Source organism: Leucopleurus acutus (genome assembly GCF_964270905.1).
Source record: "Leucopleurus acutus genome assembly, chromosome: 12".
Taxonomy (NCBI): domain Eukaryota; kingdom Metazoa; phylum Chordata; class Mammalia; order Artiodactyla; family Delphinidae; genus Leucopleurus; species Leucopleurus acutus.
In genome coordinates this window covers 915,147-939,167 of record NC_139154.1, presented here as the reverse complement: position 1 = coordinate 939,167, position 24,021 = coordinate 915,147, and the positions used below count along the sequence as shown (strand labels likewise).

General features: G+C 52.5%; 1 protein-coding gene across 2 annotated transcripts in view; it reads left to right on the top strand.

The window, feature by feature from the left end:
• Positions 1 to 23,663, top strand: part of DCTN1 (dynactin subunit 1) — a 30,537-nt gene extending 6,874 nt beyond the window's left edge. The window contains exons 2-28 of one of the 2 annotated variants that reach the window (XM_082852332.1): positions 6,272 to 6,517; positions 6,795 to 6,873; positions 7,073 to 7,107; positions 13,084 to 13,275; positions 13,621 to 13,818; positions 13,969 to 14,173; positions 14,250 to 14,328; positions 14,437 to 14,596; positions 14,713 to 14,817; positions 14,999 to 15,190; positions 15,280 to 15,396; positions 15,637 to 15,789; positions 16,407 to 16,567; positions 16,673 to 16,841; positions 17,109 to 17,177; positions 17,415 to 17,477; positions 17,588 to 17,737; positions 17,899 to 18,060; positions 18,148 to 18,279; positions 18,511 to 18,636; positions 18,875 to 19,017; positions 19,291 to 19,424; positions 21,380 to 21,513; positions 21,629 to 21,821; positions 22,064 to 22,143; positions 22,691 to 22,780; positions 23,189 to 23,663. In XM_082852332.1, the coding sequence (XP_082708458.1) occupies positions 6,290 to 6,517; positions 6,795 to 6,873; positions 7,073 to 7,107; positions 13,084 to 13,275; positions 13,621 to 13,818; positions 13,969 to 14,173; positions 14,250 to 14,328; positions 14,437 to 14,596; positions 14,713 to 14,817; positions 14,999 to 15,190; positions 15,280 to 15,396; positions 15,637 to 15,789; positions 16,407 to 16,567; positions 16,673 to 16,841; positions 17,109 to 17,177; positions 17,415 to 17,477; positions 17,588 to 17,737; positions 17,899 to 18,060; positions 18,148 to 18,279; positions 18,511 to 18,636; positions 18,875 to 19,017; positions 19,291 to 19,424; positions 21,380 to 21,513; positions 21,629 to 21,821; positions 22,064 to 22,143; positions 22,691 to 22,780; positions 23,189 to 23,326 (3,687 nt within the window). In that variant the 5' untranslated portion in view covers positions 6,272 to 6,289 and the 3' untranslated portion in view covers positions 23,327 to 23,663. Of the gene's footprint in view, positions 1 to 6,271; positions 6,518 to 6,794; positions 6,874 to 7,072; positions 7,108 to 13,083; positions 13,276 to 13,620; positions 13,819 to 13,968; positions 14,174 to 14,249; positions 14,329 to 14,436; positions 14,597 to 14,712; positions 14,818 to 14,998; positions 15,191 to 15,279; positions 15,397 to 15,636; positions 15,790 to 16,406; positions 16,568 to 16,672; positions 16,842 to 17,108; positions 17,178 to 17,414; positions 17,478 to 17,587; positions 17,738 to 17,898; positions 18,061 to 18,147; positions 18,280 to 18,510; positions 18,637 to 18,874; positions 19,018 to 19,290; positions 19,458 to 21,379; positions 21,514 to 21,628; positions 21,822 to 22,063; positions 22,144 to 22,690; positions 22,781 to 23,188 lie in introns of both variants that reach the window. The other variant, XM_082852331.1, reaches the window with a different exon arrangement.
• Positions 23,664 to 24,021: the final 358 nt, after the last annotated feature.

Sequence of the window (24,021 nt, the reverse complement as noted above, 5' to 3'; positions counted from 1 at the left end):
TCAGTTTGAGAGTGGGCTACAGAAATTTCTGGGGATAATGAAGAGCTGGAGAGGTAAAAAAAAAAGTCTATTTAGGGTCTAGGTCCTATCTGTGTGAGATCGGCAAGGCAGATACTGGAGTAGGACCTAGGAATAAAAAGCTCTGTTTATCTTCTTTCGGGGTTCCTGTGCATATCTGGAATCTGGCCTTCCAAGCTTCCAGTACCTGAGCTTCTATTCCCCTCTCCTTTCCTGACTCCTGAGGGACTTATATCCACACATATCCCACTCCTACTAGTGCTTTTAGAGATGTACAACTTCACCCTAGTTATAAGAAAATCTGTATCTTGCTGATTACCTTTATGTTTCATTTTATCTCTTTGCAACCAAATCAAAATACCCCGTGCCTAATGCAGTTCAGTTCAAGTGTGTGGACCCTGCTGTCAGACTGCCTGGATTTCAGACCTCTACAGGTGGGATCAGAGAAAGCAAACAGTTGGGTTAGCCCAGGATCAAGGTTTGGTAAGGTGAGACAAGAGGAGGCCAGGGGCATAAAGGATGCTGGGGTACCAGTAAAAGCAAGGTAGAAATGGTGCAGGCTGGGTGCCAAAGAGGCTTTTCCTCCTTACTAGTTCCTCCTTAATTCCTAATAATCCACTTCTTTTCCTGTCATTTCTGAAATGTTCTCCAAGACCACTGGTAATCTATCAGAAACAGATTTCTTTCCCTCCTCTCTTTCCATTTTCCTAGAGTTTTGATTAGTATTTAGTATCATTGGGGAGGAAAATGGATTAGAAATCCAGGGAGTATCTGTCTTCTGGCTGAGGTAGCATGTAACTCAGAGTTGTCCTGTGTGACATGGGGTGGGGCCCAATGGTGCTGTTGAAGGATCACCTACCTGTACAGCTAGTCAAATGTGCCCCCCTTCCTACTCACATGTGCCCTGCTGGCTATGAGACTTAGGTGAGTTGTTTGACTTCTGAGACTCAATTCTGTCACCTGTAGAATGGAAATAGTGGAATCCATGTTGTCTGCATCACAGGTTCGTTTTGGAAGGAGATCGTGAAGTACACGTGTTAGTGGTCACAGTTAAATTTGCCTCTGAGAAGGCCCTATGACTTATTTTCTCTCTCTTAACATGTTCAGTTTCCTGTCCCAATTCTCTTGTTATCAATCATCACTCTCCCATTATTCCTGCTTGAAAACTCCCAAGTTTATTCATTCCTTTACTTATCCATGCATTCATTCATCCATCCATTTATTCAGGCAAGGTTTTAGTTCCTACTGTGTGCAGTTGTCATTGATGTACCCTCTCGGTAATGATGAAGACAATATCTACAATTTGTTGAACACGCATTCTGTGCTCAGCACTATACTAAATGCTCTACTTCAGTCTTATTTAATCCTCACAACATCCCTGTGAGGTAGGTATTATTTCCCCCTTTTTTCAGTTGAGGTAACCAGGGCTCTGAAAATATCTTACCCAGAGTCATACACATGAGGAAATAAGAGAACCAAAGCTGTACCCAGGTCTGTCCATCTCCAGAGCCCATACAGGCCTGCTGCTTCTTTCCCCATGTCTGATCTATCATAGGGCCTTCTCGGGGCTTTTTTGTACTGTCTCTGAATCGGTCCATTTCCTCTTCCCTCTCTTTTTCTCTCATGAGCCTGGCTCAGACCTCCTCACCCCTTGCTCATTACTGCCATAGCCTCCTTGCTGTTTTCCCTGTCTTTATCAAGTTGCTCTTGCCTCCACTCCATTCTGCTCTCTGCCACCTGTTTGATCTTCCTAAAATAGTTTTCATTATGCCAGTCTCCTGCTCAGGAAGAGACTGGCTTCCTGTTGTTATCGGATCCAATTCATCTATCTCTACGTGATGTTAAATTCCCTGACTATCCATATTTACTTTCTAATACATCTCAATGTCAGTGTTAATTCATTCAATAAATATTTGACTTCATGAGCTAAGAGTGATGGGATCATAAAGAGGAAAAGTTGAGGAGTCTGCTGTAAAAGGCTTATAGTTTGATAGGCGAACTCATCAGAATTCACTGATTCAGCCAAGCTAGTCATCTTTAACTTTCCCCAGTCAAGCAAAATTATTTCTGTGTCTACTCATACTGTACTCACAAATTACAATGTTTGCAGGCTTTTCCTCTCCACATATCCAAACAAAAACCTCATGATTCAAGGGATAATCAAGTATCCCTTTTCTTTTTAGCTTACCTTTTTCCTCTCTGTAATTCCTTATAATATTTATCATCTAGACATTTTATTTTAATACCTATACAGCTTCTGCATTTTTTTACAGAGCACTTTTATGTGCTTTATCTTATTTGAGCAGTAATGTAGATATGGCAGGTGATAGTCCCATCTTATAGAAGAAACAGCATCTAAGAAGTTAGATGACTATATACACTTGTGTGGCTAGTGAGCTGTGATGTTCTTGGATGTGCACTCTTTTGAATCTTTGAAGGTAGTGTGGTCCAGAGGAAGAGCACAGCTTTGGAAGCCTAGAAATATGTGTGGTATCAATGAGGAGAGTAAAAAGTGCAGAGGGTTCTGGTTCAGGCTTTGGTTCCAGTTGCGGCTCCACTCCTTGTCTTCTGTGTGACTTCAGGGAAGTTGCTCAGTTCTCTAAGCCCTGTTTTCTTGTCAGCATTGTTCCTGGCTTGCCTCTTATGGGGTTATTTTGATGTCCAAATATGTTGATAACTAAGTTATTAGCTAACTTTGTTGAGTGCTTACTAAGTACCAGGCAGTGTCCTAAGTGTTTTACATGGATTATCTCAGCTAATCCTCACAACAGCTCTCAGAGATGTTCTTTGTTCCCAGTTGATAGATGAGGAAGTTGAGGCACAGAGATGTTAAGTAACGGGACCAAGTTTACGTAGCTACCAAGTGGTGAAGCCAGGGATTGAATGTAAGCAGCCTGAGTCTAGAACCGGTATTCTTAACCATGGTACTATACAATTGTTTTTTAAGGTGTTCTGTAGACTGTAAAGTGTTCTGAACATGCAGAAGTCCAGGCTGCAAGGAGCTGCATGGCCCTGCCCACCTGTGCAATGGTGAATAGGGAAAGGAGGGGGCAACATGGAGATTTTGCAGAGGAGGAGAGAAATGGTTTCCTAGGGGGTCTGGCCAGGATTGGAGATGTGGAGAGATGTTTGGGGGCCATATATCTGGCTGTTGGCTATCATTCTCCTATTAGGCTATCTGGCCTGCCTTAGAAAGAGGGTGGAATGGAGGAAGACCCTGTTCAGCCAGTGAAGCCCAGTGCAGACAAGACAGGTATCCCTCGGCCCAGGGAATCTACATCCACACTGTAGCTGGTAGAGCCATAGATCAGACCCCAGGACAACCTTGTTAGCTACTTAGGGGCGGGGACTGTTGGTTTCTAGCCCATTAGATGGATAAATGAATGAAGTGGTTACATAGCCCTCTTGAGACCTCTCACTAGAATGTATAATCTTATTAAACATTTTAAATTATAAAAGTAATATGGTTATTAAAGAAATTTTGTGAAAAATAGAAAACAAACCATCTCATTGTTTCTCTTAGGGAGATGCCTAGGAGGCAAGGCCAAGAGTACAGGGGACAGGTGGCTGAGGTGGACTGGGCACTGCCCCCACTTGTAGGGGGCAAGTGGGACTCTCTGTTTCTGACCACCACCCTTACTATCCGTTTGAACCTGATACTCTTAGGGTTCAGAGCCTGGCCCTTTATAATGACTAGAAGGGAGGAAGAATGACCGTGGCAACCTTTGCCAGTGTTGAGGGAGCTGGGGTACTTGACTTGCTTTGCTGTGTGTGTGTGTGTGTGTGTGTGTGTGTGTGTGTGTGTGTGTGTGTGTGTGAAGTTGCCTCCATTGCTGCCCTTCCTTTGCTGTGTATTGGGCAGGGGGCCTGGCTGCTCCGGCCCAGGGTGAGATTGAAATTCAGACCCTAATCACGTGGGTTTGGACGTGACTCCAGAGTTTAGAAAGTGGAGGGAGGAGGAAGAGCACCAGAAAGGGGGGCGAGAGACCCTTATTTTGGCTGTGTGAATGTGTCACTTGATGCTTGTGGGTCTGCTGAGGCCTCACATCCTGGGGGTGGGAAGGGTAGCAGTGACGGTGAGGGGTTGCAGATTAGGAGGATCAGCAGGGCTGTGCTCCCAGCCGTAGGACAGTGTACTTTAGAGGTGAGTGTTGAGGGTCTTTGGCGGGGGCCTAGTCCCTTATACTCTGTCCCTCTTGACTGGCCCAGGTGAAGCAAGGGGGCACTAGGACCCAGAGGCTAGCTCGATTCCTGACAAGTCTAGAGCAGCACTAGCGCAGAGTGAGACTCATCAGCTGGCAAGCAGGATTCGGTGTCTCTGGGTTCAGGAATCCTCCAGCAGCAGAGGGGACTTGCTCCTCAGCCCCCATCTCTGTCCCTACCCCTACCCCAGTAGGCCACCCAGGGAGGTCCATGGACTAGGGAGGGCCACGCTTGCTGGCTTCTGTGTTTGTCCATGAGGGCCTGGAGCCCTGACCCTCCTGCCTAGGTTTCTGCCTTTTCTTTCTGTCTTTGGCCAGCTGGGGGAGGGGGTAGAGGCCGGGTGAGCAACATGGCCCAGAGCAAGAGGCACGTGTACAGTCGGGTAAGTGGTCCTGATCTGGGATGGCCACGGGAGGGCTTCTGGAGAAGGCCTTGGGTGGCTGTGGACATTGCTGTGGGGGGTGGGGAGACAGGCGGTAGCTAGGCTGGGGCCACTCGTGGCCCTGACCGTGTGGGACTGCACAGGCTTCCCTTCCCAGAGTTGGGCCCTCTCTGGGTACTGGTAAGGCCTGACCTTTGACTCCAAGTGGACCTCAGGCCAGAGGTTCCTGAGGGGGCCAGACTATCTTGGGGATTACAAATGGGGTTGGTGGGTTGGAATGGTCTTTCAGTGAAGTCTTTCTTTAGAGCTGCTTTGTTGTTTGTCACTCGCTTTCTTGCTCTTCTGACTGAGATTGAATCTGTAGCCACTCTTGTGTCCACCTGATTCTGAGAGGCTTATTAGGGTTAGGAGGTTGGAGAGCATCTCTGAGTTTGGGGCCAGCCCTGATGTTACTGTCAGTTCCTTTTATTGTCAGGTCTGTGAGAGCCACTCGGCTGTCCCAGGTATGATCTGGCCTCTCGGAGCCCCTGGGAACGGTATCCTCACCTTCTTGGATGAGCTCTTTGGGGAAGAGAGTTAGGGAGTCACTGGCTCTGGCAGAGCTCTCTTATGAAGCCAGGAGGGGGCATCAGAAGGGGGCCCTGTGGAGTCTTCAAGGCCATGCTGTCACTTCTTCATGCTTCCTTCTCTGTTTGTTGCAAGGCCCCTGGTTCATAGAGCTGCTATTGCTAAAAATGGCTTAGGTGTGATTTTCTTCTAAGCCGTGGGCCTATTTGGAACCTAATTTCATGTTGTCCTGTCATCATGGGTATGTCAGAAGATGAGAGCTTCCCAAGGACAATGTTTAGTCTGTTCCCTTGTCTTGTCCATTATCACCATGGATAGGGTGATAAGCCATCCATTTGAACCACTGGGCAGAGTCTGGGGGACAGATGCAGGACAGATCTGAGGTACCCGATTTACCTGGCCTTTATTTTTCTTTTTATAGTGACATAGCATGAGTGAAGGATCTCCAGAACTTGTGGGTAGAGAGTTGATAGAACAGGGCTCAGGCCAGGAAGAAGGGAGTGAATTGTTGGATGGGCTTGGTGAGGCGTCTAGGAGTGTGCTGGTGGGGGCGGGGAAGTCAGGTCACGAAGGAGTGGTAGTGACTTAAGGGCTGGAAGAAGGCACAGTTGTGTGCCCTCAGGGAGGACAGGCAGCAGTAGGGAGGGAACAGGGTTAGTGGGGTCACTCACTGACTCACCTGTCTTCCCAGCTCAGGCTTTTGAGTCAGGCACTGGGTTGTGGGGAGCCTGGTCTAAACTGAGTTATTTGTTTGAGCTTCATTCCCCTCCTAGGGGGCAGTGCTCCTTGAGAAAGCAGCCGTGTGGGGTGACATTCACAGATCTAGCAATGAATTCTGATTTATTAAATTTAAATATAATCTCTTAAAAATTCTGGCAGATTCCAGAGGCGTTTTGAGAAGTTTTAGAACACAGCACTGACATATTTTCAAAAGGGAATTTGGTGGTGGTGGTGGGGACACTTTACCTTGAGAATGGGGTTCAGGGAAGTGACTTTTGATCCCTTTTCAGGCCAGGATCCTGATTGGGGCCTTTCTTATATATTAGGGTGACACCGTTGACCTGAGGCTTTTAACTATGTATGTTTGCATGTGTCTTTCAGACTCCCAGCGGCAGCAGAATGAGTGCGGAGGCAAGTGCCCGGCCTCTGCGAGTGGGCTCCCGCGTGGAGGTGATTGGAAAAGGCTACCGTGGCACTGTGGCCTATGTTGGAGCCACGCTATTTGCCACTGGCAAATGGGTAGGTGTGATCCTGGATGAAGCAAAAGGCAAGAATGATGGAACTGTCCAAGGCAGGAAGTACTTCACTTGTGACGAAGGGCATGGCATCTTTGTGCGCCAATCCCAGGTACTCACCTCCTCTGTGTGTGTGTGTGTGTGTGTGTGTGTGTGTGTGTGTGTGTGTACATGCTCTGTTGCATGTGCGGCTGGTGTGTTGGTGCTCCCTTTTCCTGGGCATGAGCATAAGTCTCTGGTTGGTAGAGTGGGAGGTAATGGGGGAGGGAAGATTAAGAGCTATCCTTAAGGAAGCTGCCCTGTACCCCAGGTTTGCTTAAGGCCTGGGGAGGGGCCCATATTACATCCAGCCTTGATCTAGCTATATAGAGTCTATTCTGTGTCCTCAGATCCAGGTGTTTGAAGATGGAGCAGATACTACTTCCCCAGAGACACCTGATTCTTCTGCCTCAAAGGTCCTCAGAAGAGGTAACAGCCACCCACTTAAGTTGCCTCCTCACATCCAGGAGTCCCCAGGACTTCTCCCCAGAACACGGGGCCACAGTGGATCCTGAGAGTTTCCATCACCACCATATTCCCTTGTTATATCTTGCCTAACCTGCCATGACGTTCTCTGCCTCTACCCCTCTACACAAACACACACTTTGTTTCTGTTTGCATTCTACAGAGGGAACTGACTCAAATGCAAAGACCAGCAAACTGGTAAGTGGTTACGGGTGGGGGTGGGAGTAGTAGAGGGAAAGGAGAAAGAGAGGAGGGAGACTCAATACCAGGCAGGTAGAAGCAATAGATGAGTAAATTGAGTTAGCCTTCCAGTCTCCATCCTCTCTGAGAAGGAAGCTTTCTGGGTATGAGTTGCTGCTTTAGGTGTAAGGGTGGTATCAGGGAAAAAGCTATTAAGGCCCAGAAGTTCTGGATCAATTGGAACAGAGGCTGGGGGTGAAAGGGAGGACAGGTCTGACCCCAGTAGTGTTGTTGCCAACTTCCTACCTTTTGGTATCCAAGGCTGCCAGCATCTGATGGGTGTAGGGTAGGGGTAAGGTAAGAACTGGAGAAAGAAGGTGCTTTCTTTTTCACAAGTGAATGGAGAGGAGGTGGACCCTCTGCCACCTGTTTCAGGCTGTATGCAGAGGGCCTGCTGGAGCCTCCCTCCGCTGCTCTGTGCAGGATGTGTGAGGTGGGGCTCCAGACTCTCCAGCTCCTCTGGGTCAGGGTGTGGACCTCCTGGAAGCTGATCCTTAAGGGAGCCCTCACCTCACTTACCCTGGATTTGACAGTGACCTGGCTCCCCCCATACCTGGCTATGCCTGAGTTGGTCTTAATACCTACACCCAAGATATCTGGCCAGCTAGCACAGTGTGATGTTTAAGCCTATTCTCTAACTCTGCCCTTTCCTACTCCTCATGCAGCGGGGCCTGAAGCCTAAGAAGGTGGTGTGTTTACTATTTGTGCCTGGGTGGGTGAGGGCCATGAGCCCCCTCCCCAGCTGTCCTGCATGTCCTTGGGCTGCATGCATGTGTGTGTGACCTTGGGGCTGGGATGGCCAGAGGAAATGGCAGTCTTGGCTTTCAGAGTTCCTTTGAGGGGTGCAAGGACATCAGGCTCAGGTAGTACTCATTAGGGATGATCCTCACCCCTTCCCACATTCCTGCCCATCGCCTAAGGACGTCTAGTCAGAGACTCCAAGCATTTGACTGTAAACAGGAGCAGCATGGAATAGAGCATTTACTGGGTTACAGTGGATTCTCACTTAGCCTCAGCTTGGGGGCAGTGGGAGGAGAGACTGGGGGTCTGGAGGTGAGGAAAGTACCAAGTGAGGTGGTTAGGTAAGAAGGTGGGAGGTCAGGGAACAGAGCACAGGAAGAACAGTCCTGAGTTGAAAAGCCTGTGTTGTTCTTGTCTCTGGGTGGGTGCTGCCATGAATGCCCACCCTCACTGTGCTCTGTCAGTCTTTCACTGCCTCTTCCTTCCTCTGGTGGTGTGCCTGAGGCCCACCTCCCACAACTCCCACACCCCTGAAACTCCTCTAGTCTTAAGTTGCTGCCATGACCACTTCCTCACACCAGCCCAATGCCTTGGGGCTATGCCCAAGCTGTCTCCGACCTGCATGTGCCTGTCAGACCTGTATGTGCTGTGCTGTATGTATGATTCTGTGATTTCCTTGTCACCAGCCTGTTTCAGGCCCTTCTGACCTTGCATGGAGGGCTACTAGATTGGGGCAGTGGAGGGGAGAGTAAAACATCTTTTTTTTTGACTTCTGGTTGGTGGTGGGTCCTCACTTTGGAGTTTTGCCTTGGAAGAGACAACATGATGGTACTTGCTTTGGGGTCCTGGCTTCGGAGGGAATGGGGATATAAAAAGGAAAATAATTCTCAAAAGGATACTGGACCCATTCCAGACACTGGGCTTCTTCCCTTGATTATTGGCTCCAGGTTGGGGTTCCCATCTCACACCAGACCCCTGAATAGAGAAGAGGATGGACCTGCAGTCTGATATCTATGGAGGAGTTCTGGCCGCAGTCTGACTTGATCCTGAGAAGGGACCTGAGCTGTGCCCAAGTCTTGGGGTTTTGGCGGCTGCCTAGAGAAATGTGGCAAAGCCTAGCCTAGGCTGCCTGTGCTGGGATATAGCACCTTCTTGGCTCGTGATGCAGAATGTCAGTCAAGTAGTCAAGTCCTCCCCTGGGTCTTCCTCTTCAGTGCTTCTGTCACAGCACATCACTTAACCCAGGGAACAGGGAGGTAGCACCAGAACAAAAGAAGGAACTTTGAGGAGGAGGGTGGAAGAGAGAACCCAGATGTCTCTGCAAGGTGCCCAGTCCTTTCTGGAAGCCCTTTAGAGACAGGTTTTAACCTGACTACAACAAGGGTAGAGTTGAGAGAGGAGCCAAACACTGTCATTAGAACTGCTGCAGCCCAGATGGAATGTTCCCCAGGTTTCTTAGTGTGCCCTGCTGAGCTGATGCAGCAGGAGTGCTGTGGGTACATGTGCCTGATGAGCCACCATAAGGGTATTATTGTCCATGTGTATGAGACAGAAGTAGAGTTGATGGGGTTGTGGACAGAGGGGAGTGTGAGTATGAGAGAGGCCTGATGAAGCAGTGAGGCCCTGTGTCCCTGTGCAGTGATACCCCGGTCCCAGAGAGGTCATCCCAGAAATGAGATGGCCCTTAGCCCAATTTCTTGGAGCAAATTCTTGGGGCTGGGGGAGAGGGAAGGAGAGGGAGGAGCCAGAACCTGTTCTTTGGAGGAGGAAGCAGGGCGGGTTCAGTAGAGGACTTTGTCCAATCATGAGGAGGAGGAGGAGCCATCAGAGCCTGGTGGTTGCTAGGCGACTGAGGAGCAGTGTCTCCACCCCTAGTGGAGCAGAGGAGGGTGGGTGCATGACGTCAGGTGGAGCTGCTGCTGCGGCCACTGAGGCTGCCATCAGCCTCAGCTGGCGAACTAGGCCGGCTACCTCTCCGGTGCCTGCCGGAGCCTGGCTGTCCCCACTGCGCACCGTGGGGGCTTCTGCATCTGAGCTGCAGCCATTTGCCAGCTGGGAAGCTTCTGGTCTGGGAAGCTGAGGCTGCATTGTTGGGATTTGATGCACTAATCTCCTGTCTCCGCCGCCTTTCCCTCTGTTCGGTCTCTTCCCCCCCCCTCCCTCCCTCCGTCTGTCCTTCCTCTGTGTTTGTCCATCTTCCTCTGTCCTTCCTTCTCTCCTATCCTGGCTTTCTTTGGTTTTCTGCAATGATGAGACAGGCACCGACAGCCCGAAAGGTACTCTTGCTTGCTCTGGTCCTGCTGCTGGGTTGCCAGCGTGATGGTGGCAGCAGGCTGCTGGGGTGGGGGTGGGGGCTGATTGACTTCCTCTGTCTACCTGGTTGGGGGAAGAGGATGGTGATGAAGGTGGGGGGCAGGGAGAGGTGTGTGTCACTGCCTTGCCCCACACCCTGGGCATTTGCTCCCTGGCCTGCCTGCTTTTGGCTTTGAATCTGTGTTCTGGGCCTTGTACCCAGTGGCCTCTCAGGCTTGGGCTTCAGGCAGCTTTTGCTGCAAACTGGCTCCGGATGCATTTCCTATGAGAGAATCTTGGGAAGCAGGTCCAAATGTCTTTGTGCCTCTAGCAGGCCTACCTCACCCAACCTTTGCTAGAATGACTCTTGGTTGAATACCAGCATCCCCGCCCCACTGGGGTTTGTGTCAGGGGTCTTTCCCTAGAATAGTTTTTGATACACAGCTATGGAGGCTTAGCCCAGGGTAGTAGAGGTGGGCGTTGGTCTCCTTGGGAGACCTAGAAGCAGGGCCCAGGCCAAATCTTGCCTTTGCCAGAAGTATGAGACACTGGGTATCAGGAACATTATTTGGGAGTTGGAGTTAATCATCTGTATCACTTTGCAGTAACCTGAGGGGTTTCTGGATTTGGTTTAGGGCAGTAGTTTCCCTATGTTGCTGCCCACCCTCCCCCTCTTTTCTTGCAGCTGGGTGGGGTTACTTTGCTGAGCTCTGGGCTTCAGGCTCATGCAGTATTCATGGTCCTGACACCTGAGCCCTCTGCCATGGGGAAGGGAATTGCTGCTGGAACTGGTCCTGGGGAAGGGGGTGGGGGTGGGGTATACAGTAGGGCTGTTCTGCCTTGGGGACCTGATCTCCCTCTGCTGGGTTCATATCGCTCACTTCGGGCTCATATCATTCTTGTCACATGGTATTTCTAGGGAGTCCTCTGGAGTCTAGCACTTGAAGGAAGGGGCTGACCTGGGAAAGTCCTTGGGAGTGGTGGGTGGGCGGGGCTCTGGGATAGAGTGGGAGACGTTGTTGCAGAAGGACTGGTCTTCTCTACCAGCTGCTGTGTTTGGTCTCCTGTGGTTCAGCCTAGGAGACAGGGACTTCCAGGATTTCCAGGGTGTCTGAAGGGGTGAGGTCTGCAAGGGCAGGACAAAAGTGGGAGAAGGAACTAATGGGAAATAGGAGTTCTGAGTTCCTGGAATGGGAACGAGGTGATTCACTGGATGAAGGGGATGGGCTGGGGATGGGGGAGGAGTGGTGGGACCGCTAAGCGTAGCCTCATTTCTGTTGCTTCTGCTCTCATTGCTGTCCCTTTTGCTGTCTTTCTGCCATTATCCTTTCTTTCCTGACTACTACTCCTCTGGCTCCTGTTGCCTGTCCAGACTACAACCCGGCGGCCCAAGGTGAGGAAAAACAGGCCTCTGTACAAGCTACTGCTGAGTGGACACACACTCATTTTAGGCGTGTGCATGTGTGTGGGTATGTGTATGAGCAAGTATAAGTTGGTCACAGTGTACCCTGGGTTCTCTTAAGGGGAGTGAGGGGACTGAGGCTAATGACAGGCCCCTCTGGGGAAAGTGACTTCTGGCTCTAAGGAGGGTGTCTGAGCCGGTAGCTTGAGCGCAGAAGAGAAACGAGAGTGGTTGTAGTTAATCAAGGTAGGCTTTCTTGAAGAAGGGCATTTAGACCAGCTGTGTGTGTGTGTGTGTGTGTGTGTGTGTGTGAGAAGGGCATTTAGACCAGGTGTGTGTGTGTGTGTGTGTGTGTGAGAGAGAGAGAGAGAAGGGCATTTAGACCAGCTGTGTGTGTGTGTGAAGGGCATTTAGACCAGCTGTGTGTGTGTATGTGTGTGTGTGTGTGTGTGTGTAGGGCATTTAGACCAGCTGTGTGTGTGTGTGTGTGTGTGTGTGTGTGTGTGTGTGTGTGTGAGAAGGACATTTAGACCAGCTGTGTGTGTGTGTATGTGTGTGTGTGTGTGTGTGTGTGTTGGGGGGGAGGGCGGGGATTGGAAGAAAGGTGAAAAAACTTGGCAGTGTAAATGTCAGGAGATAAGGAGGTGGGTGTATCTGTGAAAGGCTTTGGGCATGTGGCCTCTGAGTGTCAGCCCATCAGGAGAGCTTCAGGGCTCAGCCCTGCAGGGAGGAGCACTGGGCAGGCCTGTCTGCTCCAGGGCCTCAGCTCCACAGGGGCCTGGGTCATGTCATCTGATTAGAGCCCCTCTGTCTTGGAGGGAGGGAGGTGACAGATGGGTTGGCTGTACTGACCTTGTTTCAGAGGGGAGCCAAGGATTACAGCTTTCACCCTGGCTCTTTCACCTGCAGGGTCCCCTGAAGTAGATCAAGGGGAGGAGAATCAGCTTGATTTAAAGAGCTGGGGGGCCTAGTACCCCCACTTTTAGCCCAGCCTTCTCTGGGAACATGAAAATTAGAGATCAATCTGTTCTTTTTCTCTGGGAATGACACTGAGGCACTTTTTCACGCTGGGGGAGGAGGGCACAGGCCCAGAGCAACAATGGGATTGGGAGTATTAAGAAATTGCTAGAATGATCACAAGTGGGTCACAGAAGGAGTGGTCTGGGGAGTGTGGGATTCTGCTCTAAGGGGTTACTGCCAGAGCTTGGAGGAATGTGGGGTCAGTGCCAAGGGAGGAGCATTGTAATCTTATGTCTTTTTCCATCCCTTCCTCTCCTGCCATCCTCTCACCCCCACCCTGCCCCGGTCCTTTGTCGCTATCTCTGACTGTGTCATTTTCATTCTGCTCATCACTGTTTCTCTGTTCTCTTTGTGCTTTGATACTCTCTGCCTTTTTCCTTTTCTGTCACTTCCCTCACCATATTCTCATATTCTGTCTTACTCTGTTTCACCACCCCTGTCCCCTACACTTCTGGTCTGCCCCTACCCTGTCTGAATAGCCCACCCGCCCAGCCAGCACTGGGGTAGCTGGGGCCAGTAGTTCCCTGGGCCCCTCTGGCTCAGCATCAGCAGGTGAGCTGAGCAGCAGTGAGCCCAGCACCCCAGCTCAGACTCCGCTGGCAGCACCCATCATCCCCACGCCAGCCCTCACCTCTCCTGGAGCAGCCCCACCGCTTCCTTCCCCATCTAAGGTAAGGTCTGGGGTTGGAGTGAAGAAGATCCAAGACACGAAAGGGCCTATGACCCCTGGCAGGGTCTTCGAAGTTTCCCAGGGTTGGGGGAGACCCGGAACTTGGATTAGAAGAGTGGGGGACACAGCATATAGGTACCCCATCACTGACTAAGCTCTTATACTCTCTGCCCTTCCACACTTTCCCCTTATGTATCAGGCTCTTCTCAGATGTTTGTATGCCACTTGCTTTGGCCCTGGGCCTGGAATGATGTCTGCACACATTCCTGTCCTTTCCACTCCAGCTCAGTCTTGATGGGGAAAACGGGGGAGGCTGTGCATAGACTGAAGGGTCTCTCCTTTGCAGGAGGAGGAGGGGCTGAGGGCCCAAGTGCGGGACCTGGAGGAGAAACTGGAGACCCTGCGACTGAAACGTGCAGAAGACAAGGCAAAGCTTAAAGAGCTGGAGAAACACAAGATTCAGCTGGAGCAGGTGCAAGAATGGAAAAGCAAAATGCAGGAGCAGCAGGCAGACCTGCAGCGGCGCCTCAAGGAGGCTCGGAAGGTGGGACTTGGGATGAAGAGGGTGTTTGGGGAGGCACGGGGCCCAAGGAAGTGTACTGGAAGCTGAAACTGGAGCCTGGAGTGTCCTGTGAGAAAGGGTGCATGAGGCAGCTCTGTGCTTGTAACCCAACCAACCTCCACTCCTCTTCAGGAAGCCAAGGAGGCCCTAGAGGCAAAGGAACGCTACATGGAGGAGATGGCTGACACTGCTGATGCCATCGAGATGGCCACTCTGGATAAGGAGATGGCCGAAGAGCGGGCTGAGTCCCTACAGCAAGAGGTGGAGGCGCTGAAGGAGCGTGTGGACGAGCTCACCACTGACTTGGAGATCCTCAAGGCTGAGATTGAAGAGAAGGGTAAGGGGCCAGGAGCTGCTGGGGGCCAAATGGTGGGGTTGGAACTTTGTCTGAAAGTATTAATGGTTTTCCCCAGGCTCAGATGGCGCTGCGTCCAGTTATCAGCTCAAGCAGCTTGAGGAGCAGAACGCCCGCCTAAAGGATGCCCTAGTGAGGTAGGGTCCTCTCGTTGTGCGGCTCACTCTCCTGTCTCCAAATGTGTTAGAGCGCCCACCACCCGGTGACTCCGACACGCGCTCTCCTCTCTCTTCACTTTCCCACAGAATGCGGGATCTTTCTTCCTCCGAGAAGCAGGAGCACGTGAAACTCCAGAAGCTCATGGAAAAGAAGAACCAAGAGCTGGAAGTTGTGAGGCAACAGCGGGAGCGTCTGCAGGAGGAGCTGAGCCAGGCAGAGAGCACCATTGATGAGCTCAAGGAGCAGGTCTGGGGAGCCCAGCGCCTTGCCCAGAGCACCCCCACTGACTCGCTTCTGTTATAGGCACCTTCTGTTTCTAGGTGCCTTTCAGCCCTTCTCCTTGTTCCCTCTCTGTAACACAGGTGGATGCTGCCCTGGGTGCTGAGGAGATGGTGGAGATGCTGACAGACCGGAACCTGAATCTGGAAGAGAAAGTGCGGGAATTGAGAGAAACCGTGGGAGACTTGGTAAGAGAAGAGCAGACTCTGACTCATGACCCTGATGGAGGGTAGTTGGAAGTGACTTGCTGAGAGAAGGGCTGACATGTGACCCCTGACCTTTGAGTAGGAGGCGTGGTGAGTGAACCCACCCTGGCCTGCTACCCTGACTCTGACTTTCCTTTGCCTCAACTCCCCTGTGGCCTCCCAGGAAGCAATGAATGAAATGAACGATGAGCTGCAGGAGAACGCACGTGAGACAGAACTGGAGCTGCGGGAGCAGCTGGATATGGCGGGTGCACGGGTGCGAGAGGCCCAGAAGCGTGTGGAGGCGGCCCAGGAGACAGTTGCAGACTATCAGCAAACCATCAAGAAGTATCGCCAGCTGACCGCCCACCTGCAGGTGCCTGCCTACCCGCTATTCTCTGCCCACCATCTCCTCAGGGCTCCCTGAGGACCCAGCTGTGCCTCATTGTCTGTCCCTGTTCCCAGGATGTGAACCGGGAACTGACAAACCAGCAGGAAGCATCTGTGGAGAGGCAGCAGCAGCCACCCCCAGAGACTTTTGACTTCAAAATCAAGTTTGCTGAGACTAAGGCCCATGCCAAGGTCAGGAAAGTGGGTGGGTCGCAGAGGGCTGAATGTTGGGGACCCCAGCCTGGGTGTGGCGGTGGGCTGATCTGGTGTGGGGTTCTGGGCTTCACTTCCTGGATGGGGGCGTGCTTTGTGTGGTGGTTTGGAAGACTCCTGGCCTGGGCCTAGAAGCGGGGAACGTGGTGGAGCACGGCATGGTGGTTATGAGGCTCTCTGCAGCCTGGCTGAGAGCCCACCTCCCTGTCCACCTCACAGGCAATTGAGATGGAGTTGAGGCAGATGGAGGTGGCACAGGCCAACCGGCACATGTCCCTGCTGACAGCCTTCATGCCTGACAGCTTCCTTCGGCCAGGTGGGGACCATGACTGCGTCCTGGTGCTGCTGCTCATGCCTCGTCTCATTTGCAAGGTATGGTCTATCAATCACGTGCCCAACAGGACTCTGTTGAACTTGCTGTGAACCAGGCATTGAGGATGCCAAGTAAAGATAACAGTCATTCTCCCTGCTCACAGAGTTTATGATGTAGTGGAGGAGCACAGTCAACAAAGTCACAGATGGATGTATATTACAGATGGCATGTTGTGAAGGGGAGATGGCATGTTGTGAAGTGGAGGTAGCGTTTTTGAGAGAGCACGGTCGGAGAGCCGATTTAGATAGAGGGTTGTCACTGAAGGAATGACATTTGAGGCCAGACTTAGAAGATGACTAGGAGTTAGTGGGGAGGTCGTTGTCAGGATAGCATTCTAGGTAGAAAGGTAGCAGGAGCGGCAGCTTTAAGGCGGGAAAGAGCTTGGTCCCACTGGTCCTGCCACCCTTTCATCCCCACATCCCAAATCTTCATAACCACCAGTAATCACATCATTACCCTTTCCCCATGTGATAGTCCCTGCCCATCTAAGAGCTGTTTCTGCTTTCTCCCCCATGTATCCATGCCCCCTACATAGTTGCTCAGCTCTCTCTATTCCTGAGTCTGTGTTCTCCATCCCCTGCTCTGAGCCCCAGGTCTCTGGTGCTTCTTCCCACAGGCAGAGCTAATCCGGAAGCAGGCCCAGGAGAAATTTGAACTAAGTGAGAACTGTTCAGAGCGTCCAGGACTTCGAGGAGCTGTGGGGGAGCAGCTCAGCTTTGCTGCTGGGCTGGTGTATTCGCTGAGTTTGCTGCAGGCCACACTCCACCGTTATGAGCAGTAAGTAACCCCTGACCTCTACTCCAGGGCCACGGGTCCGAGATTGGCTGGAACTGAGATTGCCTGGTAGACGCTGGCCTCACAGGGCCCTTCTCTGGTCTCTAGTGCCCTCTCTCAGTGCAGTGTGGACATGTATAAGAAGGTGGGCAGCCTCTACCCTGAGATGAGTGCCCACGAACGCTCCTTGGATTTTCTCATTGAGCTGCTGCACAAGGACCAGCTGGACGAGACTGTCAACGTAGAGCCTCTCACCAAAGCCATCAAGTACTACCAGGTCTGGGGCGAGAATTCAGCCTTGGCACAGGAGGGAGGGAGGGTTTCTTCTGCTGGAGGCTGTTGCCAGTGTAGCCAAGGTTGTATGTCCCAGGCTGATGGCTTGAGGCTCGTAGATGGACTCACCTTAGGATGCAGCTCCTTGAGGGTTTTGGATGCTCTCATACCTCTGGAGTCCTGTGATGACAGGGTCAAATTGCAGTTCGGGAAGAATTCTCCATTCTTCCAAGGCCTAAAGACTGTCTGTTTCTTTGCCATCCCTCCTCAGCATCTGTACAGCATCCACCTCTCTGAACAACCAGAGGACAGTACCATACAGCTGGCTGACCACATTAAGGTGAGGTGTCTGGGCCAGTGGTTGAGCCCCTTATAGAGATCAGAAATGGGAGACATCAGTTCACACCCTCAAGGGGTGTCGCATAAGACTGGAACAGGGTCACTAAGGCCAGATCAGGGAAGCCAGAGGACCCACTTATGGATGGGGGCCAGCCGAGGGCGGAGACTTCTTAGAGATGGTGATGGGGCAGAAGGGCTCCTGTTGGGGGCTGACAATGACCTGCTTCTGTCCTCACAGTTCACCCAGAGTGCCCTGGACTGCATGAGTGTGGAGGTGGGACGGCTGCGGGCCTTCTTGCAGGTGAGAGCACAACTAGATCTGTTTGAGCTCCTCTTCCTTTTAGTCCCCACCTCCTCGCCCCAGCCCTAATGCTGACTTGGCTCTCCATCTGTTTCCTATTCCCTGAGTAGGGTGGGCAGGAGGCTTCAGATATTGCACTCCTGCTCCGGGACCTGGAAACTTCGTGCAGTGATATCCGCCAGTTCTGCAAGAAGATCCGGAGGCGAATGCCAGGGACAGATGCTCCTGGGATCCCAGCTGCACTGGCCTTTGGACCACAGGTTTGGGCTGTGAAGGGGGATGGGAAGGAAGCCAAGTAGAACCAGGAGGGGCCCAGTGTGTCAAGATCTGGATATGGTCAGGGGACAAGAATGGTTTTGAGGTAGCTGGGAGCTGTGGTGCGGGGCCCAGAGTGGGCTCCTGACTCTGGCCTGTTGCACAGGTATCCGACACACTCCTAGACTGCAGGAAACACCTGACGTGGGTGGTGGCTGTGCTGCAGGAGGTGGCTGCTGCTGCCGCCCAGCTCATTGCCCCGCTGGCAGAGAATGAAGGCCTGCCTGTGGCTGCCCTGGAGGAGCTGGCTTTCAAAGCAGGCGAGCAGGTGGGCTGGGAAGGCTGGGCAGAAGGTGGTAATGGGGCAGTCAGGTGGCCAGTGTGGGGTTTTCACTACTGCCCTTGACACCTGCAGATCTACGGAGCCCCCTCCGGCAGCCCCTATGAGTGTCTGCGCCAGTCATGCAGCATCTTGATCAGTACCATGAACAAGTTGGCCACTGCCATGCAGGAGGGAGAGTACGATGCAGAGCGGCCCCCTAGCAAGGTGGGTGGGGTAGCTCCTTGGAGGGGCTCCAGGGGCCTGGAGGAGCAGGACTTGGAGAGCTGCTGGTAATTGTGGGAGGGAGGGCTGGGCGGCAGCAGGAAGGAATCTGGGGAGCACCATCCTGCTTAGGAGGCAAGGAGAAGATTTTCCCTTTGACTGGATCTCTGAAAGGAGTGCCTTGATGACCTCCTCTCCCTATCCCTGCCCTCTGTCTCCTGTCCCTACCCTTAGCCTCCCCCAGTTGAGCTGCGGGCTGCAGCCCTTCGTGCAGAGATCACAGATGCTGAAGGCCTGGGCTTGAAGCTTGAAGATCGAGAGACAGTTATTAAGGAGTTGAAGAAGTCACTCAAGATCAAGGTGAGGATAGGGAAGGCTCTGGATCTGGGGGGCCAGGAAATAGCATGGGGCACAGGGAAGCAGTGAGTGTTGGTGATCATAACTCAGGGGGGCTGGGGGTTGAGTGGGGAGAAGTGGCACCTGTGATCAGTGGGAGTTCTCGTGGGCCCTCAGGAAGCTTTCTATCTCGTGGTCTATTCCAGGTCTCTGGGGGGCCATGGGAGGGTGTAAGGGAACTAGACACTCTGCCCTCGTCCAGGGGGAAGAGCTCAGTGAGGCCAATGTGCGGCTGAGCCTCCTGGAGAAGAAGCTGGACAGTGCAGCCAAGGATGCAGATGAGCGCATCGAGAAAGTCCAGACTCGGCTGGAGGAGACCCAGGCGCTGCTGCGGAAGAAGGAGAAGTCAGGCACCTTCCCAGGCCCCTGCTCACTCCACCCCTCCCTCCTTCCAGCAGCTCCCTGCCGCCTAGCCCAGGGCCTCTTGTAGTGAGACTCCCCAGGGGGACAGACGCCATCTTCCTTCCCAGCTGACATCCCCATCATCTCATCCCAGTCTGAGCCTCTTCTGCCTCTGGCTCCTCACCAGTAGGGCTACTCCAAGGACTCAGTTAGGACTGAGAAGGGGGGGTGGGGCCATGGGGAAGGGACACTGTCCAAGCCCAGATTCTTTCACAGAGAGTTCGAGGAGACGATGGATGCACTTCAGGCTGACATCGACCAGCTGGAGGCAGAGAAAGCAGAGTTAAAGCAGCGATTGAACAGCCAGTCCAAGCGCACAATCGAGGGGCTCCGGGGTCCCCCTCCCTCGGGTATTGCTACCCTGGTGTCTGGCATTGCTGGTGGTGAGTGCAGTGGAACAGGCAGCACTAGCCCAGAGGAGATTGGATGGCCCCCCTCCTGCCCTTGGCTTCAGTTTGACTTCTGCCCCCCTCTTTTACCCCTGGATATTCAACCAGGAATATGCTTGCCCAGTTTCACTCTGTGGCAACTTTTTTTTTTTTTTAATGAATTTATTTTTGGCTGCACTGGGTCTTCCTTGCTGCACGTGGGCTTCTCATTGCGGTGGCTTCTCTTGTGGAGCATGGGCTCTAGGCGTGCGGGCTTCAGTAGTTGTGGCTCGTGGGCTCTAGAGCACAGGCTCAGTAGTTGTGGCGCGTGGGCTTAGTTGTTCCGTGGCATGTGGGATCCTCCTGGACCAGGGCTCAAACCCGTGTCCCCTGCATTGGCAGGTGGATTCTTAACCACTGCGCCACCAGGGAAGCCCTCTGGCAACTTTCACCAAGTTTTTACTTCTCCTTGAAGATATGTGCAGAGTTCTGACCAAGGTGGGGCAGTGGGGCCTTACCAAGTTGTTGGTGAAGCTCAGAATTACAGTGACAGTCGGACTCCAGTAGATGTCCCTTCTGGGTCTACCGTCTGGCTTTCCTGTCCCAGCCCTGTATTCCAGAGGGTCACCAGCCTGCAGCAGGCTGGGCTGAGTGCTGTGGTATCCACAGCAGTGCACGGTCCTTGCTCTTGATCCCTCCTCTGCTTGGGCACTGCATTTTCTCTTCCCCACTGAGTTCACGTGGCTTCACCCTATAGAGTAGTTGTCTCTTCCATTGCTGAATTCTCCCAGCTTCACTTGGGGCTTGTGTTCTGACCTTTGCCTGGTCTCTTAGTGTGGTCAGGGCTCCTTACCTGGAGTTTTTCTGGCTTCCAGGCCTAGTCTCCTTAGTTTCCTGACCAAGGAGGTGGCCACCGCCATGTTAGTTCTCATCTACCGTGTAGTTCGGTTTTTGTTCTCTCTTCAGTTTCTTACTTACCCTTCTCACCTCCAGAAGGCAAACTCCTTGTAATGGAATTAAACCCTCAGGATCTCTAGATCTCCCCTGCTGTGCTTGCCTTGTCAGCTGGCCTCACTTAGGGTCTTGTCCTCATCAAAGCCCCCGTCACTGGTGCCGCTTGACCCTGAAAGTGACCAAGCGTCTTCTTGACTTTAGACTCTTGTGGTGCAGACGGCTCCATGTTCCTTGGGAGGGGAGTCTCCAGAATTACCGCATTGAGTTGCTTTAGCATAGGCTCTTTAAACAAATATTGGTTCTTAGTCTATGAAACTTCACACCCAAAAAAGGGTGACTTCTGTCTCAGAGCACTGGGGAACCTGAGGAACATGGGAATGTGTCTACATCCTCCACTTCAGTTTTGCTGCTAGGGAGCACTGAGGGTGCAGACATATCGGGGTGTCAGGAGCGTTCCGGCTGCCCTTCTGGGAGCTGGAGTCTGAGGCAGGGAGGCAAGAATGGCCTCAAGTGCTTCTCCTCCTGCGCACACTCCCGCTGCCACTCTTCCTCACGTGTTGCACCCTGTATCGTGGCCTGGCTCCCCTTTTCTGTCTTTCACACATATTTGCTCTTTCCCCAAAAGTAGAGGCAGGGTCTTGTTAGAGAAGGTATGGTGATTAGGAAAAAAGTCTTCCTGCGTGCCCAGGATTCCTCTGGTATGTCCCCCTCACTCCCAAATCATCTAATTCCTCTCTCCTCTTTTCCTGCTCCCCAATGGGCTATCCTGAGCACAGAAGAACAGCAGCGAGGTAGAGACCCATCCTGGTGGGGGGTTAACAGGGCTGGTGGGAATTGGGGCTGGGGGAGCAGGGTGAGACTACCCCCTTGGGAGCAATCAAGACTGGAGGTAGGAGGGGATAAGGAAAGGGGATGAGTAGGGATGGTGCCCATCTTCAGCCTTCTGCACCTGGGGCTCATGACATTTGTTATGGTACCCATAGGAGGTGCCTCTGGGCAGGCTCCGGGATCTGTGCCAGGCCCAGGGCTGGTGAAGGACTCACCACTGCTGCTTCAGCAGATCTCTGCCATGAGGCTGCACATCTCCCAGCTCCAGCATGAGAACAGCATCCTCAAGGTGAGGAGGTCACAGGGAGGATGGGTAGAGGTGGAGTGTAACTGCCTTGTTGATGATAGATGGCAGGGCCTTCTATCACTTATTACCGCTACCCTTCTTCCCCCTTCCCCCACAGGGAGCCCAGATGAAGGCATCCTTAGCAGCCCTGCCCCCTTTGCACGTGGCAAAGCTCTCTCTCCTACCCCGTGAGGGCCCTGGCAGTGATCTAGCTGCTGGAGTGCTGTATCGTAAGACTAACCAGCTGCTGGAAACATTGAATCAGTTGAGCGCACACACCCATGTCGTGGACATCACCCGCACCAGCCCTGGTATGGACCAGCCAAATCCTGAGATGGAAAACACACCCCTTCCCCTTGCCCCAGGCAGTTCCCACGCCAGAGAGGCTCTTCCTAGCACTGCCCTTTGGTCTCAGTGTTTAATTTGCTTGATTTACCTACCCTCTTACATGTCTACTCCATGAGCGGGTCCAGTATCTGCACTAATGACCCTTAATCCAGTACAGCTGCTTGCCTGGGCCTTGGTGGGCCTCACTAGCCTTCTATCCCCACAGCTGCCAAGAGCCCATCGGCCCAGCTCCTGGAGCAAGTGGCTCAGCTCAAGTCCCTAAGCGACACCATCGAGAAGCTCAAGGTTAGTTTAGACCCTGCCCTTTCTCACCCGACAGTGCCCACTTCAGAACATTCCGTGGTGGAGCCCCTAGCATGTTCATTTCCACAAGAACTCCCAGGGTTCCTGGGGGCCCATCCCTGTGCTAGATGACACACTGGGGAGGAGATGGAAGGGGAGGCAGGATTCCTGCCTTGGGAACCTGCCCTCACTCCCAAACAGATTCTCATCAACAGAAAACAGATTCTTATCAACAAAGTGGGTTGAGCTAGGATCATCTTTAGAGTGTGTGGTTTCAGGCACAACTTCTGTCAGAGCTGATATCACTGCAGAGTAGAATGGTTGGAAATGGCTTCCCAGAAGCTATAGAATCTGAGTTGAGCCTTAAAAGGGTAAGTATCTGTAAAGTAAGGATGTTGGGTAGGGATGGGATTGGAGTTGAGAGCAAAAGTATTATGATAAAGAGGATTGGTCCCTGCTTCTTTGGTATTAGTGTTCCTTCCTGTGAAACAGGGAGGTACTGGGCTAGCCTGTGGGGGTCCCCTAAATGAATCCTTTTCCCCTCTGCCAGGATGAGGTCCTTAAGGAGACTGTATCTCAGCGCCCTGGAGCCACGGTCCCCACTGACTTTGCTACCTTCCCTTCATCAGCCTTCCTCAGGGTAAGAGGGAGCGGGGGAGGGGGATGGGCAGTATGGAGGGCTCAGGTGGGTCCTTCCCCTCTCCTCCAGAATTTGAAGAGGCTTCTAGGGTCTCAGGTCCAACAACTGAACATCCTGAGAAATCTGGCCAAGTCTTACTTGCAAGTATCTTAAGAGTGCTTGCATTGCTTCCTGAAATTCCAATATTTTAGCAGTTAAACATCTTCTATGACTTTTGACATCAGAAGGGGCTCAAAACTCCCTTGTCAGGCTGTGCACCTCAATTCTGATTTGGAAAATGTGGTCATTATAGTCTAGCAGCCTCAAAGCCTCAGTCACCCAGGGTCTCAGTGCTCAGGGACCCTGTCAGTGGCACACAGCTCAAGTGAGCCCCTGACCTGGAGGCCTCTTCCCCTTCCCAACTCCCAGGCCAAGGAAGAGCAGCAGGACGACACTGTATACATGGGCAAAGTGACCTTCTCATGTGCTGCTGGCCTTGGACAGCGACACCGGCTGGTGCTCACCCAGGAGCAGCTGCACCAGCTTCACGGTCGCCTCATCTCCTAAATGCTCCTTCCCTCGCTGTCCTCTTCTACGCTCAGCCCTCCTGGTGCCGCTCTGCCTGATGCATAGCCACTGGGTAGCCCCCAGGTAGAACCGCCTGTGTGAAGCCGTTCCTGCCCCTTTCAGCTTCACTCCCACCTGTCAGTGCCCTGCCCCTGCGCCTTGACCTGGTTCCCCTAGTTCCGTTCCCCGACCTCTGCTGGAACTTGCTGTTCAATTGCTCCCTCCTTCCTGAGGAGACTCAGGGGCCGTGGTGGGTAGGTAGGCTGAGACCCCACCGCCAAAGGTCAAGTGAGGTCTCCCTGATTGAGGACTTCACCCCTTGATTAAAGTCACTTCTGCTTCAGTGTTCTCTGTGTGGTGTTGGGAGTGGGACTTGGGCCGTTTGGCTCAGAGCAGGAGTGGAGGAGAAGGGATGTTGAGGAGGCTTTGGCTGGGTCACATACGAAGGTCTCCCTCTAGTGACCAGTAGAATGCCGTGTTCCTCAAATTTGTGTGCAGTAAGTTTCTCGGAGCAAGGGGAAAAGGGCTAGACCACGGGCTTAGCTCCTGAGTTCGTTTATGGAGTTAGGAGGCCAGGAGTATGTCGTCTCTGCCAGCAGGCCTGCCTCTGCTTTCTGGATCTTCCACTGCTCTTCAAGCCAGTGTTTGGACCTGGGCTAATGGTATGATCATCACCCCAGACAACTTTCTGATGC